The sequence below is a fragment of the Marmota flaviventris genome, chromosome 10, assembly GCF_047511675.1.
Source record: "Marmota flaviventris isolate mMarFla1 chromosome 10, mMarFla1.hap1, whole genome shotgun sequence".
NCBI lineage: Eukaryota > Metazoa > Chordata > Mammalia > Rodentia > Sciuridae > Marmota > Marmota flaviventris.
The window spans coordinates 33,199,611-33,220,648 of NC_092507.1; the positions used below are offsets into that span (position 1 = coordinate 33,199,611).

Here is a 21,038-nt window from a genome sequence, read left to right on the forward strand (position 1 = left end):
GTGACACCCTGTTTGTTGTTGTTGTTGTTGTTTTAAGAGAGAGAGAGAGTTTTTAATATTTATTTTTCAGTTTTCGGCGGACACAACATCTTTGTATGTGGTGCCGAGGATCCAACCCGGGCTGCACGCATGCCAGGAGAACGCACTACCGCTTGAGCCACATCCCCAGCCCTTAGTGTGACTCTGTTTCCAAATAAAAACTAAAAAGGGCTGTAGATGTGACTCCATAGGTAAGCACCCCTGGGTTCAATCCTTGGTACTCCTCCCCCCAAAAAGAGGAAGGAATGAAGTACTAATACACAGTGTATCATGGATGAACATTAAAAATACCATGATAAGTAAAAGAAGGCAGTCAAAAAAGACCAAATTTGAATTTTATTTATATAAAAGTGCTAGAAATGTGGTTGCTTAGGATTGGGAAGAAGTTGTGGGGGATAAACGTGAGAGCAAAAAGGTACAGGGTTTCTTTTTGAAGTAATAGAAATTGATTGTGAGGGCTGGGGATGTGGCTCAAGCAGTAGCGCGCTTGCCCGGCATGCGTGCAGCCCGGGTTCCATCCTCAGCAACACATACAAACAAAGATGTTTTGTTTTTTTTTAATAGATTTATCTTTTATTGATTATTGTAATTTTTTAATATAGACTAGTTGATTCATCCTAACAATTTTTTTTTAATATTTATTTATTTATTTTAGTTTTCGGTGGACACAACATCTTTGTTGGTATGTGGTGCTTGAGGATCGAACCCAGGCAGCACGCATGCCAGGCGAGCGCGGCTTGAGCCACATCCCCAGCCAACAAAGATGTTGTGTCCGCCGAAAAACTAAAATAAATATTTAAAAATTAAAAAAAAAAGAAAGAAATTGATTGTGGTTATACATATGTGTGAATACAGTAAAAACCACTGAATTGTGCATCTTACATGGGTGGATTATATGATATGTAATTATATTTCAATAAAACTATTTAAAAAGAAGAAAAATAATGAAGTAAAAAATAATCAGTGCAAGCCAGGCACTGTGGCACATGCCAGCTTGGGAGGCTGAGGCAGGAGGATCACGAGTTCAAAGCCAGCCTCAGGGGGCTGGGGATGTGGCTCAAGCGGAAGCATGCTTGCCTGGCATGCGTGCGGCCTGAGTTTGATCCTCAGCACCACATACAAACAAAGATGTTGTGTCCGCCGAAAACTGAAAAATAAATATTAAATTTCTCTCTCTATCTCTCTCTTAAAAAAAAAAAAAAAAATCCAGCCTCAGCAAAAGCGAAGCTGCTAAGCAGTGAGACCCTGTCTCTAAATAAAATACAAAGTAGGGGCTGGAGTTGTGGCTTAGTGGTAGAGTGCTTGCCTACCACACATGAGGCACTGGATTTGATCCCCAGCACCACATAAAAAAAAAAAAAATAAACAAAATAAAGATATTTTGTCCATCTAAACCTAAAAGTACTTTTAAAAAAATACAAAATAGGGCTGGGATGTGGCTCAGCAGTTGAGTGCCCCTGAGTTCAATTCCCAATACCCACCTCCAAAAAAAAAAATCAATGCAAGACTACTCCAAGAGTGCAGGTGATATGATAGTGTGGCACTAGTGAGCTGAAGAAATACCTAGGAGAAAGAATGGGCAAGGATTGGATCTGGAATTGGATCTGGAGAGGGAACAGTCTAAGATTACTGCCAAACTTCTGTTGATACAACTGGATTGTCAGCCACTAAAAGGATAAAAACAGCTAACACTTGTATGATGCTTAAATGCCAAGCACTTTGCACATATTAATTTATTTAATCTTCAACAACCTATTAGGTAGATACCATTATTATTATCCTCATTTTAAGGCTCAGAGAGGTTAAGTAACTTAGCTAAAGTCTGACAGCTAGTGGGTGGCAGGGCTGGAATTCTAACCTCTGGCTCCAGAGTTGCTTTCTTAGCCATAACACTGAGCTGCCTCTGACACTATGGGAAAGAGCCAGATTTGGGTATAGCACACTTCCAAGCCCAACACAAATACATTGATCACATACTCCCTCCTAAGTTGGTAGTTCCAAAGGCACCCTCCCCACACAGAAGAACCCTGCTGTGGCACCATAAGGACCCAAGGCCCCACTGGGAACTGCAGGCACACAGCATGGTCATAAATTCTCCACCTCACCTGCCCCACCCAGTTCTAGCTTCATTTCTCACTGCTCACTCCACCGCCCTGTTCCCATGGGAGACGGCCTGGGTTGGGCAGGGGTTGGAGCAAGAGATTAGCCCAGCAACACAAACTTGTTTCCAGAGAAATGATGGAAAAGGCAAAAGGAAAAGCCTCATTAGACAGGCATCAGGAAAGGCGAACCTGGTGGGCACTTCGTCTGAGGGGCCTCCTGGCTGCCCATCCTGACCACAGAAAACGGAACTCCCACCAGTCATTCCTGAGTCATTCATTCCCTTCTCACCCCCAAGGAAAGGGTGGTTTCCTGCAGGGCCCTCTGGGCAGCTCAGGCTCCTCCCATGGGCTGTGTATCCTCTTATCTCACCCCAGGCCCTCTCCTGGGGCAAAGCAGAAGCTGGCAATGGTGGGGCTGGCCCTCCTCTTTCCTCAGCAGGCCTTGAATCCAGGGATCAGAGAGAGGCCAGCAGCCAAAGTAAGGGCAGCTCAGGAGCCAGGATGCTGCATGGAGTACAGGCACAGGATTAACCAGATGAGCCCCTGTAGCTTTTTTAATGGTCCTTTTCCCATTGATTAGTATTCTACCCCTCCAGATGCCTGCTTTGGACTCAGCCTCACACTGTGGGAGAGACTCACATTAAGCCCAGTGCCAGACACTTAATATTAAATAAGTGAACAAAACAGAGGAAACAGCTCTAACGTGGCCCTAGTCAAAGTTGTCCATGGAGGGGTTAAAAACACAGGCTTGGGGCTGGGGTTGTGGCTCAGCAGTAGAGCATTTGCCTAGCACATTCGAAGCCCTGGGTTGGATCCTCAGCACCATATAAAAATAGATAAAATAAATGAATTGTGTCTAACTACAACTAAAAAATAAAAAGTAAATAAAATAAAATTTCTAAAAACCCACAAGATTTAGCTGAGCATGGTGGCACACACCTGCAATCCCAGCTACTTGGGAGGCTGAGGCAGCAGGATTGCATGAGCCCAGGAACTTAAGACCAGCCTAGGCAATATAGAAATTAGCATTAAAAAAAAAAAAACAAGTTTCAGAGTCAAACAGACCTGAATCTCAGATCTATCCTTTAACAGTAACTTTGGACAACTCATTTACTCCTTCTAAGCCTCAGTTTCCTCTTCTGAAAAGTGAAGACTGAGTGCTAAATAGTTATTGTAGGATGAAAGGAGACAAAACACAAGCATCACACTGGTAAACAACAGCATGGTTGATTTCAGTAACAGACAGAATAGTAATAAGGGAGGGAGTCAGTAGGAGGAGGCCACTCTTGCCCAGTTCTCATCCTAGGGGAGCTGAAGTCTCTTCTTGGGGGTTCACATCTCATCTAGTTAGTGGAGGAGCATGGCATGACTATTTTCATACAAAAATGCCCCAAAAGAAGTACAAGATTTTGTAGGGACATAGAAGAAGGAAAGATTAATGTGTGTGCAACCCAGATGTCCTCAAAGCTTGCAGGTTCTTATGGCTTCCTTTTCCATTTACATCTAATTAGGGTGGCTCTATCCTTATTCCTCATCCTCTGGGAAGTCCTTGCCCCCTTCTCTTCTACCAGGATTCCTCAAGGTTTAGTCCTCATCATCACCCCTCAATCTGAATCCTTGTTCTTGCTAATTCTTGATTATTGGGCTGCTCATTTTCTATGGACACCATTCCTTTCTCAACTCCACAGATGTAATTGCCTCTTTCTCTTTGTTTCTAAAGCACCATGAATACGAGCTTTAAGCACAGGAAATCTTTCACTGGATGGGCAAGATGGAGGAAAGCTAAATATTCACAGGATAGGGAACAAATTTAAAATGAGTATTGAGCATCACTGTTTTGAAATACTCCTCAAGAAGTTTTTCTCTCTGGTTAGCCCCCCAGGTTGCCATCTTTCCCTTATTGGCCCCTCTCCTTTTTCTCTGAAGTTATCCCATATTCAGTAAATTTAGCTCTTTGCTTCCTATCAAGATCATTCCCAAAGCCCTCATTAAAATAAATAAATAAAGTCCAAGTCCATCAAGTTGTTTCTGATCACAAGAGAGCTATGGGCTTCTGAAAAGAGTGTAAATTGCATTTCTCTTTTTAAATTAGAATTTTGCCCTCATTACATATAGTTGGAAAGTAAGAAATGACTCCTAAGAACTAGTGACTTGGGGATAGGTCTGAAATCATAAAGAAAGATCCAACAGGCTATTAAGTTGGAAAGGTTCTGTACCTGGTTAGACCCTGGGGGAGGTGGAGCAAAGGAGGAGGAGTTGAGCTTAATGATAGTGAATGGCACATCATGAAACAGAGATTCTAAGAATGGGAAGGCACAAAGGTGGGAAGGGTAAGGGTATGTAAAAGTTGGTCTCCAAAAGGGTATGTAAAAGTGATAGTTCTGTTGGGGGCTTGGTGAGTTTGAAGTGCCTATGGAACAACAACTAGAGATGTCCAACAAATAATTGAGAATTCAAATTTCAAGAGAGCGATTAGATGGGAAGAGTCCGTGTCCCAGAATCTAGGGAGAAGTCTTGATCCCGAGGATTATGTGGAGCAATGAAAGGAGTTTAGAGTAGGGAAAAAATAAAAGCAAATTTAAGCCTCAGAAAATATTGTGTAAGGAGATAACATTTGTAGACTAGAGTGGCAAACTTAATGTTGACAAAGGGAAGGGGAAGTACAGTGCTCTGTACACTGTAGGGGTATAAATAGACCCTTGTCTCAGAGAGAAGTTTGGCAATGTTGGAAAAGAAATGAAGAGATACAGAATCCTGGTGCCTAGAGCTACCTGAACTCAGGCTTCCTGATTGGATAAAATGTCTGGTGTTAGGAAATCTGGAATGACAAAGATGAAAGGCAAAGACCCAGGTAGGTGCTCCCAAGAGCCAGTTCTTTTCCCAACTCACCATCCAGTGGCATCACGTTAGCAGCTTGAAACTGTCTATGAAGTATGTAACACTACAAAAAGCAGCAAAGCCTACAAAACAGGACTCCCTCCTCTCTGAGAGCCAGTTTTACAGCACTCTACTGAGCCTGTCCTCATCCAGCAACCCCTAAAGTTACTGAACAATGGCTACCCAGAGATCAAATGCCAGCTTTCAAAAACCAGGACTTTGGCCTTATATTCCAAAAGAAAAGGCTAGGCCTGATAAACTGGGCTGAACCTTAAAGAGTCTTCAACTTTTTAGCCAAAGTGGGAAGATCCACATGGCCTCCTTTTTCCTAGGCCTAACCCAGTTCCTGCTTGATTTTCTAAAGAAGCAAAGGACTGGGGAAGGCAGCTTTTTCTAGCTATGTGAAAGTAGGAGGGAATGGGAAAATGACAAGGACAGGTAGCTGGGCCTCATCCCATGGAGGAGGAACATTCCTAATGTCAACTCTTTGACAGTCACAGACAAGCCCCATATGGGCTCTGCACCCTTAATCACTATTATACTGCTTCCCTGTAGAAGTCATAGGACTTGGAAAGGATTTGGATGCAAGAGTAGAAGGAGAATAAAGATTTGATAATCACTCTCTGGTTTCAGACTTAGATGGCTGGGTAGCCTATATGAGATGCAGAACATAGGAAAAAAGATCCAAAAGGGCATGTGAAAATTAGTAATAGTTTTGTTTAGCACTTGGTGGGTTTGAAGTGCCCATGGGAAAACAAATAGAGATTTCCAAAAAGTAATTTGAGAACTGAATTTCAAGAGAGTGATTAGGACTTTCTGGTGTATACAACAAATTGAAGTCATACGATCACTTAGGGCTAAGCAAGAACACCTGGGGAACAGCAATATTTAAAAGAAAGAGAAACCACCGAAATAAACTGAGAGGGAATGTTATAGTAGGTGGGAAGAAGCCAAGATAATGTGACATTGTACAGCCTAAGGGGAAGAATACTGAATGTTGCAGAAAATTTGAGTTCAATGAAGATGAAGATGAGAGACACAATGTTTATTGTGGCTGGTGGAGGATGAAGAAGAAAGTCATAGAAGATGAGGTTCAAGCAGGCAGGGGCCAGATCAGATAGGGCCTTGTGTGCCATTAGCAGGCATGTGAATTATATTCTAAGTGCAATGGGAAGTCTTTGGGGGATTTTAAGAGGGGAGTGAAGACATTAGATGTGTTTGTTGTTTTTTTTTTAATTATAGGTGGACACAATAACTTTTTTTTATTTTACGTGGTGCTGAGGATCGAACCCAGTGCCTCACTCATGCCAGGTGAGCGCTCTGCCTCTGAGCCACAGCCCCAGCCCTGGATGTGTGTTTTAAACATCAGACTATTGTATGGAAGATGGATGGAAGGAGTAAGAGCGGAGGCAGGGACACCAGTTAGAAAGCTACTGCGGTAACACAGACATGGACCAGGATGGGAGGAGAAGGGGTAAAAAAATGTTCAGGTTTAGTGCACACTTGGAAGGAAGTGCAGGACCTACTAATTAATTGGATGTAGGTTAAGAGAAAGATAGGAATCAAGGAGTAATGAGCTTTTGGGTTTGATCAACTCAGTAGATGGAGTTGTTATTTACAGAGGTAGGCAAGAGATAGGAAAATAGGGGTAGGAAGGATAGTAGATTGAATCAAATATTATTACCTTATGTATATATATAAACTATGCATCTGATGGCATTCCACATCATGTACAACCAGAAGAATAAGAAATTATACTCCATCTATGTATGATGTATCAAAGTGCATTCTACTATCATGTATAACTAATTAGAACAAATTTTTAAAAACACAGTATAAAAAATGGGGGGGGGGGGACTGGGGATATATCTCAGTTGGTAGAGTACTTGCCTCGCATGCACAAGGCCCTGGGTTAAAAAAAAAAAGTAGGAAAACAAAGTTTCGGAAGTGAGAACCAGAATCAAGAGTTTTCTTTTGCCTTTTTATTTATTTATTTATTTATTTATTTATTTATTTATTTATTTTTTTTTTTGAGATGGGGATCTTATTCTGTTGCCCAAGCTGGTCTTGAACCTGTGGGCTCAAGGATCCTCCCTCGGCCTTCTGAGTAGTTGGGACTAAAGGCATATATTACCACACCTAGCTTGGCCATCATAATTGTAAGATGTTTATTAGACACACAAATGGAGAAGCCAAGTAAGCAGTTGGCCACTAAATCTGGGGCCCAGAGGAGTATTCACTTAGCATCCAAAGCTGTGGACTGCATGAACATTAAAGTTGTGTTTCCTCTCTTCCTTGATCTGATAGAAGTTGGGTAGCCCTTGATTGGAGACTGGGGCAGAGGGAGGCATCCAAAGTCATTACCATTGGTCTTTGTAATCTGAAGGATGACAGGGCTAATGACAAACCTGGATCAGGGACAACTTGCCGAAAAATGGTGCCAGAGAAACTAAGACTTCACAGGAGGGCGGAAACACTTCCCTCTACCCACCCCTCCCCTGTTGAAATTCCTTTTTAGTAAAATTAATTCAGAAGGCGGAAGATAGAAAGATGTGAGGACACCTGGTCTGCAGGAGCCAGCAATGGAAGCCCCAGTTGAGGTCAAGGGGTTAAATGTAGGAGTTAACATGGCTATGCATACTCCTCCCTCCCAATCTGCCCTTCCCTGCCTAAGCCAGCATCTGAATTCCCAGAGTCAGAATAGGAACCACCAGTGTGCCCAGGAGGCTTTGGCCTCCATGAAGAGATCATAACTACTACTCTGGTACCAACACGAAGACCAATACAAGCTAGGTTTGAGACCAAACATCCCTGATTCTGAGCAAGCCAGATGGAAATACTGAAGATCATCTCTTCACAAACTTTATCAAATTGTCTGGGGATTTTGGTGAATGCAAGTTCTGTTTTAGCAGGTCTGGGGCAGGGCCTAGAATTTCGCATTTTATAAAACTCCCAGTTCTGCTGTTGCTACTGTCTATAGACCACTTTGAGTAGAGTGACCAGAGGCTTCTGTGGAGGCCACCCACAATGGAGATGGCATGCCTAGATCCAGGGGAATGTGTTTATGTATGCATAAAGTCCAGAACCTATTAAAATGCAAATACCCACCATCTGTCATGGTTGTGAGCCAGATAGTTATTTCTTGACTAATTACATCTGCCAGAAGCATTACATGGCTGTTAAGCACTTGGGTTCTGAATGTTGACCTTCTGCAATTTACCTCTGAGGAGTATATGATCATAGGCAAATCGTCTCTGCCTCTCCATTTCCTCATCTTTATAATGGGAATAATAAGACTATTGTGAAGATGAAATGAGTCAATAGATTTTAGTTAGGTGCCGCTTAGTTAAGTGCTCAGTAAATGTTGCCATTCTTGATGACAGTATGCCCTTCTATAATAGACTCACACATAGACACACACTCAGGCTTATTTTATTTTTTGTGTATAAATATATACCTCCCACCAAAAGGCCTATGTCCTTTTTTTTCAAATTTTTCTTACCCTCCTGCCTACTCCCCCTCCTCTGGCCCCTGGCCCCAGTGTGGTCTGGATGGGCCCCAGCAGGGCAGGGACAGGGACAGGACGTGGGGCTGTATCTGACAGGAACCTGAGGGGCTGGCCTGGGAGGGGATTGGGGCCCAGCTTCCTGAAGGGAGGATGGGCTAGGGCAGGCACACAGTGCCGGAGAAGATGCCCTTTTGGGCCCTCTTCATGGTCACCTCCTGCCTCCTCCTGGTCCCACAAAACCTGGCACAAGTCACCAGCCAAGGTGAGGTGGGTAGAGGGTAGAGATCACCTATGCCCAGGAAGAGGGACTCCTGGGAGGGGATGCAGAGTCCTGGGAGGGGATGTAGGGTAAGAGGTTCCCACTGGTCCCCTACTCACACCTGGAAGGACCCAGAACCCAACTTACCAGCTGTTCCTCAGATGTCTCCTTGCTGGCCTTGGACTCAGAGCCCCTGAGGTGTTTCTCCCAAACATTTGAGGACCTCACTTGCTTCTGGGATGAGGAAGAGACAGCGCCCAGTGGGACATACCAGCTGCTGTATGCCTACCCAGGGTAGGTGCTGGGTTGTACCTCACTCCCCATATATTTGTCCCTGTGGTTAGCTCTGCTGAGTCCCACTCTAAGAGCTTCCCTGTTTGGGGCCCTACTGGAGGACTTACTCTAAGAATACGTGTTAAGCAGTCACCTTATGAACAGCTCAGCTCAAGTCCCTATGTAATTCCAAATCCCAACTATCTCTAGCAGTGAAAAGAAAAATGGCAGTAATGGAAACAGATGTTGGGAATGGGCCAAGGCCTGGGTCCTCAGGGTTGAGTATGGCAATTATGTAGGGAGACTTCTCCTATACCAACAGAGAGAAGCCCCGTGCCTGCCCCCTGAGTTCCCGGAGTATACCCGCCTTTGGAACCCGATATATGTGCCAGTTTCCAGCCCAGGATGAAGTACGCCTCTTCTTTCCACTGCACCTCTGGGTGAAGGATATGTTCCTGAATCAGACTTTGACCCAGCGGGTACTCTTTGTGGAAAATGTTGGTAAGGGCACCCCTACCACCCTGGCACCCCCATTTGTTGCTTGCATTCCAGCTCCTAGAATCAGACTTGCCTGCAGCCTTTTGAGACAACGTGGATGCCCCTCATTACCAGATTCCCAGAGGCATCTCAAGATCCTGTGATCATCCCTCCCAATCTTGGCATCCAAATCTAGATTTGTCTCAAAAACCATTTCACACCAAGGACATCCAGTCCCCTCATCATTAATATATTCATTGAGTCATTCATTCTACAGTTACAGAATACCTACTGTATGCCAAGTACTATGCTAGATGACAAGGATACAAACATGAAAAGAAGTTCACAGAGCAGTCTAACAAACTATTACATCGCAGTGATGTCTCCATTCTATGAGGAAAGCAGGAGAGGATAAAGAGCCTTCCTACCCTGCCATCTCCCCAAAAGAGTGACAATCTGTGATCTTTTTTTTAACCCAATGGCTACCCTCAATTTAGTACCCCTTTCTGTAGTCCATGGATTGAACCAAAGAACATGGTATTCAAAGTTCTGTTATGCCCTGTTTTGCCCTCAGGCCTGCCATCTCCCCCTAATATCATCAAGGCTGTGGGCGGGAGCCAGCCAGGAGAACTTCAGATCCACTGGGAGGCCCCAGCTCCTGAAATCAGTGATTTCCTGAGGCATGAACTCCGTTATTGCCCCAAGGATCCCAGGAACTCCAGCGGCCCCACAGTAATACAGCTACTCTCCACAGAAACCTGCTGCCCAACTCGGTGGAGGCTGAATGCAGCCTCCTCTCTAGACCAACCTCCATGTGTTCAGTCCATAGCACCCCAACAGGATGGACCAACGCAAACCTCCCCAACTGGAGAAGTATTCTAACCTTCTTCTGCTTCACCTCCTACATCCTATCCTCTATCCTCAGTTTTGCCACAGTAAACATACTTTGGGGACTCAAGACTGGACTGGTTTGGGGGGATTTATTAGCCCTCGGGATTTATTTAGGGGTTTCCCACTTTGAGTCATCCACACTGACAAAATTCAGGGCTGTTAGACCTCCAAAGTAAAGTAAATTTCCCTAAAAATCCCTGAATATCACCTGAAACCCAACAACCTGGCCCCCAGTCTGGATGCATATCTATTCAATAAGGAGCTGAGGTCTGCCCAGGGGTACTGTAGGGCTTCCAGTATAAGGGACAGAGGCTGTCTTGGATGAGAGGCAGGCCTAGATTCTGACACTTGGATTCTTCTCCCAAGGATCCATCTCTGACAGTGATGGGTAGAAGCTGCCTCATCTCTGGCCTCCAGCCTGGCAACTCCTACTGGATCCAGCTACGCAGCCAACCTGATGGGGTCTCCCTCCGGGGCTCCTGGGGTTCCTGGTCCTCTCCTGTGACTGTGGACTTGCCCAGGAATGCAGGTGGGTCAACAAAGAAATGGGTAGATGGGGAGAAGATTAAAAAGTAAAAAAGATCTCTAGGGAGGATTGGGCTGGATATGGAGACTCTAGGAATCATGTCCTTCCTGATGACCTCAAACTAGCCTTTGCACAGGATGAACTCTGGTCAGAGAGAGAAGAGAGAATAAGAATAAATGTTCTATATTGTGTGTATAAAAATGATCCAGATACTCTAAAGAGTAGGGGTACATGGACCTGATAGGACTTACTTCTTTGACTTCAGTGGCAATTGGACTGCAGTGCTTTACCTTGGACCTGAAGAATGTTACCTGTCAGTGGCAGCAACAGGACCATACTAACTCTCAAGGCTTCTTTTACCACAGCAGGACACGATGCTGCCCCAGAGATAGGTAAGAGTCACACTATTGGTTGAATCTGATGTTATGAGAAAAAGACAAATCTGCAGAAAGAGGGAAGAGAGTACTCTTGATCCTTTTCACTCTCCTACCTTGTCCCCAAACTGAACAGCCTCCAGTACCTATTCTCCCATTTCCAATGAGAGCTTTATCTTCTCAACCTTTTTCCATTCTCACTGGTAATGCCTTGGTTTATGTCAGCCTTATTCATGTCATCTGGACCATTACAAAACCTATAGTCTCATTCACCTCCAATTTATTCTCCATGCTGTGGACTAAGTGACCTTTGTTAACATCAAATATTGCACGACCTTTGTAAAACTGTAACTTTGCATGGCCTTTCCATACATAGGTATGTATTTCAGTTTCCCATGATTTGAGATCTGTTAAATCCATACAAAAGTTAGCCTGGCCTTCAAGGACTTCAACCAAACACCTCACTGATCCTTTAATCCTCTCCGAATTTATTACCAAGTTTTGTTAATTTTATCTATAAAATATCTTTAGAATATGTACACTTTATCTCTGCCATTGCCCTGGTACAAGCCATCATCATCTCTCACTTGGGCTACTGAAAAGACCTAAGACCTATTAATTAATCACCAAGTCATTCTCTTCATAGAAGCTTGACTGATCTTTCAAAAGTGTAAAAATGAGGACTGGGGTGTAGAGCGTTTGCCTAGCATGTGCAAGGTCCTGGGTTCAATCCCCAGCATTAAAGAGAAAAAGAAAAAAGGAAGGAAGAGAGAGAGGGAAGAAAAAGTTCAAAAGATGAACAAAACACTCCCTACTTTAAAATATTTTGATAGTGGGCTAGGGATGTAGCTCAGTGGTAAAGCTCTTGCCTACCATGCACAAGGCCCTGGGTTCCCTAGTACCAAAAAAAAAAATAAAAAGTTAAAGTCCTTGATAGCTTTTCACTGATGTTAGAATGTACTGAAGCCTTATAAAATTCTAAAAAACCCAGCCCCTATATATGCTTTCAGCTTCATCTTATCCTAGCCCCTTTGCGTTCTCTGTCCCAGTACTAGCCTTCCCTGGTTCCCTCTATTTCCTCTACATCTTTATCTACGCACGTGTTGTTTTCCAGCTCTTCCATCTTTACTTCTACTTATCCTTCAAAATCTCAGGAAACCCTCCTTTATTACAGTTCTTCCTTATTAGATCCAATGGCATGATTATATACTCTTATTGTACCACGTACTTCTTCTTATGTATTCACCACAGTTACAATTTAACATTTATACTTAATATGACCATTCAGTTGATTTTAAAAATTATCTTAGAATTCCAGTTGAGAAAGGCTGATCTTGACTATACATGACCCATTAGGGCAAAGTCAACAAACATTGTTACTCACCAATATATTCTCTCCTACCACAGTGCCAGTAGATACTCAGTTAAAAATTGTTCCAATGAATGAATAATGGAAAATCCACTATTAACAGTTTTAATGTGTTCTTTAGTTTTTTCTATGCATTTATATATGTCTACATACATTTAAAAATATATATTGGATCACATTTATATATATATAATTTGCTTTTTGTTTGAAACCCTGGGGCTTGCGCATGCTGGGCAAGCACTCTACTACTGAGCTACCAGCCCCACATGGTTAACTCACCTTTTTACTTAAATATATATATATATATATCTTGGAGCTCATTACAAAAAGCGTTAACTCATTCATTTTTAATAACTACACAGATTTCCAATAATATAGAGGTGCCATGCAAGGATTAAGGATTGACAAAACTGAAGTCATCATTTCTTCTACCAAAACCTGCCCCTTCTCTTTAATGTCCTCCATCCTTCTATATACTCGGTTTCCCAAGCCTGAAATATACAAATTGCCCTGGATTTGCTCCATCCCTCCAGTCTTATTGCTCCTGCCTCTTTAATATTTCTTGGATCATATCTTTCACTCTATCCCTGCTGCTACCACCCTATTTTCAAGCCCTTACCACTTTGCACATTAAAAAAACAAACAAACAAAAAAAAAACCACAACACTGTCCTAATGAATTTCTCTGTTTCTACTCTCCCCTCAAAAATCCTTCCTACAAACTGTAGTTAAAGTGATCTTCCAGAAGTACAAAGGTAATTATGACATTTCTCTGTTTAAAATCCTTAAATGTTTCCAATAATCACTATAAGATTTAAGTTCAAGCTCTTTAGAGAGGCCACAAGGGCATATCCATGACATGTTCTACATTTACCATTTGCCACCAAGCCCTCAATCCTAAAATCATTCCATACCACTTGGAGACTTCTCTAAAGCACACTCTTCTATTTGTGCATGAGTCTGTGCCTGGGATGCCCAATTATTCCTTTGCTCAGCCTATTTATAGTCCAAGATTCAGTCTAAACACCTCCCAGTATGTCAGATGCTCCCCCTAGATGATTTAAAGCCAGTCTGCACATCCCAGAAAAAATAGCATCTGTTTGTTTTTCTATCTCTCCCACTGAAATGAGAGCTCCTTGACAATTATTCCTCTATGTACTCATAGGATAGCATAAGGCCTTTGTACATGGGTATCAATTATTTGTTGAATAAATGAATAAATATATAAATACTCAGAGTGATAATTTTAATGGATGTAGAGTTACTTTTGGAATATAATCAAGAAGGAGATATGATTCATTTGCTCAATAAACAATTATTATTGAGAAGATTATGTGCCAGGTACTGGAAACAGAGTGACAAATAAAATAGAAAAGGTTCTTGGGCTGAGGATGTAGCTTAGCGGTAGAGTGCTTGTAAAAGGTGGGGGAGGTGTTAATTTAGGCTGAGTGCTCAGGAAAAGGCTCACCAGTAACAGGTGAGCTGATATCTACATAGCAAACAGAATGAATCCTGTCCAGACCTAAAGTCAAAGCAATCCAGGGCAAAGACAAAATGCAAAGATGGTGCATTTGGCACATTTGTGGCACAGAAAGAAGGCCCATGGAGATGAAGGGTGCTAAATTGGCATGAGAGTCAGAGATGAATACGGTGAGATAATGAGGCATCAAATCATAATGAGATAAGGATCATTGAAGGATTTTAAACAGAAAAATAACCTGACTTAAATTTTTAAAAGATGTTTCTCTGTGGAATCATAAATAAGAGTGGGAGCAAGGTCAGCAGTTAAAAAATTTGCCTTCATCCAGACAAGAGATAATGGTGGTTTCACCTTATGTGGCAGTGGTAAAGATCAAAATAAACAGATTTGTGATATATTCTGGACATTACCAGAGCAATATTTTTTAAAACAAAATCTGGTAGCCATGTGGAGAACTAACTGAAGATAATGGTGAAAACAGCAGCAGAAAAACCAGTTAGAAGATGGTTGTAATAAACTAATGGCAAATAACCAAATAAGAGAGCTGCTTATGAGAATAAATTTAGAACTCTAAAGATATTTCCCTCCAGAAAGATGAAGACTCTTTAATCTTTGAAACAATCCTGTGAGGTAGGTGTCAACCTATTTTATAAAAGGAAGGAAATTAAAGCAGAAATAAATATTTTGCCCATCATTATAACTAGTAGGCCAAGACCTGAACTCTATAGACTATACTGTTTTCTACTATTTTCATATATCATGCTAGCTCTTTCCTTAAGGGGAAGAGGCTGGATATCAAGACAGAGATAAAGGGAAAGCTCTGGAGGGCTATCCAAGGGAGAAGTTAGATTATAATCCATACAGACCATAATCCTGTATCATGGTGAGGATGGGGATTCGTTTCTGGGGCCGGCCTGATTTAATGACTCTGTGGGACTGGTTCTTAGGGACCCCATGTGGGAGAAGTGTGAAGAGGAGGAGGAAACAAATCCAGGATTACAGCCCCCTCAGTTCTCTCGATGCCACTTCAAGTCACAAAATGACAGTGTTATTCACATCCTTGTAGAGGTGACCACAGCCAAAGGTGCTGTTTACAGCTACCTGGGTTCTCCTTTTTGGATCCACCAAGTTGGTAAGAACTTTCTTCCTCATTCCAACCACACAGCCTCCCCTCCCCAAATCCGACCCTATGTCCATGATTCCCAGTTCTGGCACTTCTGCTCCATGACCCTGTTAGCATGATGTCTCACACACAGAAGGGCTTAAACTAGTCCTGCTAAAATCCCTGTAGTGCTCATCCCCACCCCAAACCTGCTTTGGAGGGAGATCTCCAGTGGGCAGCTGGAATTAGAATGGCAGCACCCATCACCTTGGGCAGCCCAAGAGACCTGCTATCAGCTGCGATACACAGGAGAAGACCATCAGGATTGGAAGGTATGGTCAAGTGACAAATGCCTGCAGAGCTTGATACTGTGTGTTCCTAGGGTTTATTATGTTTCTTATGAGAAGGACTGTGTTGAGTTCAAACTCAATGTATTCAAAACCGAATTCATCTTTCTTCCTGAATGTATTTTGTTTTTACCAAGGTATATTTTATATGAAGTATACAAACTTTAAATGTACAGTTAATCTTTTTTGGGTATACACCCATGCAACTATTACCAAGATCAAGACATAAATTATTTCCATCACCCCAGAATCTCCTTATGCCCTCTACAGTCACCTTCCTATTAAAAGTAATCACTATCCTGATGCAACCGTGGATTCTTTCGACTATAAATTTTGTAAAATAAAACCATCCAGAATTTCTTCTTTAAGCTCTCTTCTGTCCGACACTGGCACTCTTTCTTTCCCCTTACCCCTTCTTCTCCTTACTTATTAACAAGTTGAATAATGTACAAACACTCCTCAGCCTCCTACTAGGACTACTTTTGCCTTCTCTTTACCCATCCATCCTTCCCACTTGTGCTTTCAGCATACTGAACTATTTTGTGACCCCCAACCTAGCAGCACAGGCAGCACTCATGTTTCTTTGTGCTCTCATGGTACCCCCTACTAATTAATTGTTGTGATTATTTACTTGTTTGGAAGTCTCCATCATTAGATATGTGAGAGACGGTTCTATTTATCTTTTTCTACAATGCCTAGTCCAATGTTTGGCATTTCTCAAGCAATTCATAAAGGTTTGCTAAGTGATTAAGTCTCACTGCTCGTGCACATGATACTTGTACCCTCCAGCACCTATGGCAAATCTGGCATCCTTTGCAGCATGAGTGGTACTCGTCCATGGTCCGTGTGGCTGAGTATCTGAGTGTAGGTCTGAGCAGCCATGCCCGACCAGGAATAGTAATAAAAGAACACGGAAGGGGTCTTCATATCTCGGGGTCAGTATGAATGTGAGATCTCTGCGCAGATGTTGGAGCCACCTCTCGGGGCCCGGGGAGGGACCTTGGAGCTGCGCCCGAGATCTCGTTACCACTTACAGCTGCGCGCCAGGCTCAACGGCCCCACCTACCAAGGCCCCTGGAGCGCCTGGTCAGACCCAGCGAGAGTAGAGACCGCCTCGGAGACCGGTGAGCCCGGGCCGGGCGTGGCCAAACCCTTTCTACGGCTGCGCGAGGGGCGGGGCGCTGGTCACAGGGCGGGGTCCTGAGCGCACTGGTCTGAGGCTGCGTGGATGTGCTGTGGGTTCGGTACCCAGGGGTGATCTGGGGTGACCAAGGGTGACTTGAGGGGCGGAGACGCGGCAGGATCTGGCGCGCCAGCCGGGCGGGCCAAGGGCCGGCCGAGATCTGACAGGTTTTGTCCCTAGCCTGGATCTCCTTGGTGACCGCTCTGCTCCTGTTGCTGGGCGTCAGCGCCCTCCTGGGCCTGCTGCTGCTGAGGTGGCAGTTTCCTGCGCGCTACAGGTACCGCCTCCTCCAGGGGCAGAGGTTTCTAAACCATCATCCTGGGGTCACTCCATGACACTTGCTCTCGGACCACCGCACGCCTACACCTATGGCTTCAGCCGTTTCCTGCGTTTCCGGCAGTGACACCCTCTTAACTTGCCCACTCTACCGTTGTCCTCCAACAGCCCTACCTCCTGGCTACTGCCCACCTTTGGCGCAAGCTCAGGCACTTATGCTTCTCCCTCCCCACCCCCACCCCATCCAATGGCCATCAGGTCTGGTCATTCCACCTCCAAAAACCTAGCTCAAACAATGGCTCCCTTTTTGTAGCCCAACAGACACAATCTGACTCACTGAAACGGAGCCTGTTCTTTTCAATCTAGCTTCACACAGCCATCAGAATAATCTTTTAAAAACGCACACATGAGCCTATCTTTCCCCACCTTAAATCTTTTCAGTAGCTCCCCAGGAGAGAATCCAGAATGTGTAGAATGACAGGCAAGGCTCTGCAAAATCTGTTTCCTGCCAGCATGTCCACCATCTTCTACCCTGTGCATCAGCCTTGCCAAAGTGTTGATTTCCTCCACAAGTCAGGCTGTCTTACTTGTCAGTGTCTTTGCACATCATGTCCCTTCTGCCTGGAATATCCTTCCTGGCTGGCTAATACCCATTCATCTTTAAATAGCTTTCTCCACCAGCTCTTAAGAAACCTCCCTTGACCCTCCCTTATTGGCTGCTCTTTTGTGCCCCAATATGGTACCAATAGCATTTTACAGCATTTATTTATTTTTCTGTTTTTGAGTACTGGGGATTGAACCTAGGACCTTGCTAAGCACATGCCCTGCTACTGAGCTATACCCCCAGCCCTGTATTTATTTCTTTGTATGCCTATATTAGACCTTACTTGGTCATTTTTAAGTTCTTAGCACTGTGCCTGCCAAGTAGCAGGCCCTTAAATAAATGTTAGTAATGAGTGACTCACATATGTGGAGGCTGAGGAGAAATGTCACTGGAAATTATAAACACGTAGGATAGAATCCATTCCACCTCAACCCTTCAACTGGTAATATCAGCTCGTTCTTACAGTCTTAGCTCAGAAGTCAGGTGCTCCAGGCAATGTGTTGGGGGCTTCCATCTTTAAACATGTCACTCTGAACTTTTTTATGTTTTTTGTTTGTTTATTTGTTTGTTTGTTTTAGAGATACTGGGATTGAGTCCAAGGCTTTGCACATCCTTGGCAAGTGCTCTCCCACTGAGCTACACCCCTAGTCCCTTCTCTGAACTTTCAACCTGCCTATGTGTATGAACAGACTGGAATGTAGCCTCTATGAAGGTAGAAGGTAATGACAAAAACGTTTGCAGAGAAGAGGGAGAGGGAGCTTCTGAACTAGGCATTCTCAGTTCTTTTTCCCAAACCACTCCTAGGGAGATGGGAGTGAAGTAGTGGAAGAGGCCAGAAATGCCCAGCTAAAGTGTTTCCACATGAAAATGTGAGGCTAAAGAAACTGAAGGATAGGGCTGGGGCTATAGCTAAATGTTAAAAGTTTTTGCTTAAGGAGGATTGTAAGTTTGAAACTAGCTTTGGCAAATTAGTGAGGCCCTATGCAACTTATCAAGGCCCTATCTCAAAATAAAAAAATAAATAAATAAAAAGGGCCAGGGATGTGGCTCAGTGGTAAAGAACCCCTGAGTTCAGTCTCTAGAACCAAAAATAAATGAATGAAGGAAGGGAAAATGGACAGATTTGCCTCTTGTGTGAGGCCCTGGGTTTGACTCCCAGCACCAAAACAAAACAAAAATTGGAGGTCCCAACACAGCTTAACCCATGCTCTTCCCACATAGACCACTCTCCCTAGGAATTTAGTAATAAGCTCCACTAGTTCTAATAATTTCTTGAGCACCTATTATCGGCCAGACACTGGAGATTTAGGAGTGAAAAAATAAACTCTTTCTCTCAAAGAGCTTGTGCTATAGTGGGGTAAGACAGCTAAAAACAAATGAATGTAACAATGTAATAAATATGCAATAAGTGCTATAAAGGAAAATAGAGCAGGAAATAGAGTGATGGGGAAAGGAGATGTTACAGTTTTAAGGTAGTCAGGGATGATGTCTCTGTTAAGATTTAGGAGAGACTTAAATGAAGTGAGGGAATAAATTGTGTCCAGGCAGGAAGAAGGGCAAATGCCCTGAGATAGGAATGTTTGAGAAAGCTCTGTGCTACACTTTATACACCAGCTTCCCTCTCCCACCTGAGGTTTTCTTCCCACCTCTACTCCTCTCCCTTACTTTATAGCCTTAGCTATGCTCCTGTCTCTCTGAGGCTTAGCCCTCAGCCTCACTGCCTCCCCCACTGCCCCACTTCAGTGCTTTCCTTATCCCTCCCAACTCACTCCCAAGATTCATTCTCCTTTTCTTCCTTGTTCTCTAGGAGACTGAGGCATGCCCTGTGGCCCTCACTTCCAGACCTTCACAGGGTCCTAGGCCAGTACCTTAGGGATAGTGCGGCCCTGAGTCCGGTGAGTGCACTCTTCTTCCTTCCCTACCTCTTTCCCCATCACCAATGATCCTTGACCCCATAGTGTAACTTGTTCAAGGTCCTTGCCTAGCGGCATACCCACCCCCAGGAACTAACCCCAGTCCAATGCTCCTTTCCACACAATCCAATCCCGCCCCCACCCACCCACCATCTGCTCTAATCCACTCCTTTCATATCTCTCCAGCCCAAGGCCACAGTCACAGATACCTATGAAGAAGTGGAACCCAGCCTCCTTGAAATCTTACCTAAGTCTTCAGAGAGGATTCCCTTGCCCCTGTGTCCCTCCCAAGCCCAGATGGACTACCGAGGATTGCAGCCTTCTTGCCTGGGAACCATGCCCCTCTCTGCATGCCCACCCATGGCTGAGTCAGGGTCCTGCTGCACTACCCACATTGCCAACCATTCCTACCTACCACTAAGCTGTTGGCAGCAGCCTTGCAGGCTGGCTCCTCATTCCCAGTACTCTGGACAGATCTAGACCTCTCTGTGAACCACTCTACCCTATTCTACCCTCCAACACCAACACCTCAGATCTCACTTTCATCCCCCTTTGCCTGCCTACCTAGCTCAACCTCATAGAACTGATCTTTCATGCTGCTGCTGCCAGATCTGGGCCCCTTTCTCCACAGCCAGGCTAATTTCTCTGACTTTTACCCTCTGTCCCCTTGAACACCAAATTCCACCTCTCATTGACTCCAGAATACTTCTGTTAGTTCCCCTTCTACCACTTTGCTAATGAAACTGCTCAGGCAAAGTTCAGTTAAAATCTTCTAGTTATAAAGGCCCATAGGATCTTGTTAATCATCAATTTATTTGATCTCTCTGTGGCATTTGTTATAGTTGACTAATTTCTCCTTTAAATTCTTTCCTACCTTGGCTTCCACACCGGCACCTCTTTGGATTCTGCTCCTGCCTAAGTATACTGTTAGAGATAAACTGTGGAGCCAGACATAGGTTCAGTTTCTGTCTTTCACATTTGCTAGCTGTGCAACCTAAGGCAAAAAACTGTTTTTGCATCAATAAAACATAGCAACAGCGCCACTGGTGTCATGAAAAGAATTAGTGAGACAACCTAGGTAAAACAAAAGTGCCTAGGATATAGTAAATGCTTAATATACCTGAACTACTGTTATAATTATTCCTTCTTCACTTATTCCAGAATTTCTTTGATTCTTTAACTATTGTAGTCCTTCAAGATTTCATTACTTGTTTTTCTTCTGGCAGTACTGGGGATGGAATCCAGAACCTTGCTAGGCATGCTTTTGGCCACTGATCTACATCTCCAGCTCCAAGACTCCATTCTTAATCTCCAGCCTGTGTGTTCTCATGGACTTTACTATATGTTGACAATTCCAAAGTTCTTAGATCCAACCCAGACTTCTTTAGTATTATTATACTTTATGCAAGTAACTGTTTACATGTCTGCCTCCTGCTACT

General features: G+C 43.7%; 1 protein-coding gene across 2 annotated transcripts; it reads left to right on the top strand.

Annotated features, from left to right (window-relative positions):
• The first annotated feature begins 8,707 nt into the window (after window positions 1-8,707).
• Mpl (MPL proto-oncogene, thrombopoietin receptor) lies at window positions 8,708-20,638 on the top strand. 2 transcript variants are annotated; one of them, XM_027937357.2, is made up of 12 exons: window positions 8,708-8,788; window positions 8,947-9,079; window positions 9,381-9,559; window positions 10,110-10,408; window positions 10,793-10,955; window positions 11,218-11,344; window positions 15,122-15,306; window positions 15,466-15,608; window positions 16,588-16,747; window positions 16,987-17,083; window positions 19,494-19,581; window positions 19,786-20,638. In XM_027937357.2, the coding sequence occupies exons 1-12, from the start codon at window positions 8,710-8,712 to the stop codon at window positions 20,077-20,079; spliced, it is 1,947 nt and encodes a 648-aa protein (XP_027793158.2). In that variant the 5' UTR covers window positions 8,708-8,709; the 3' UTR covers window positions 20,080-20,638. The 2 variants fall into 2 exon arrangements, with proteins under 2 accessions (XP_027793158.2, XP_027793159.2); XM_027937358.2 differs by having other exon boundaries at window positions 10,290-10,408.
• The last annotated feature ends 400 nt before the right edge of the window (window positions 20,639-21,038 follow it).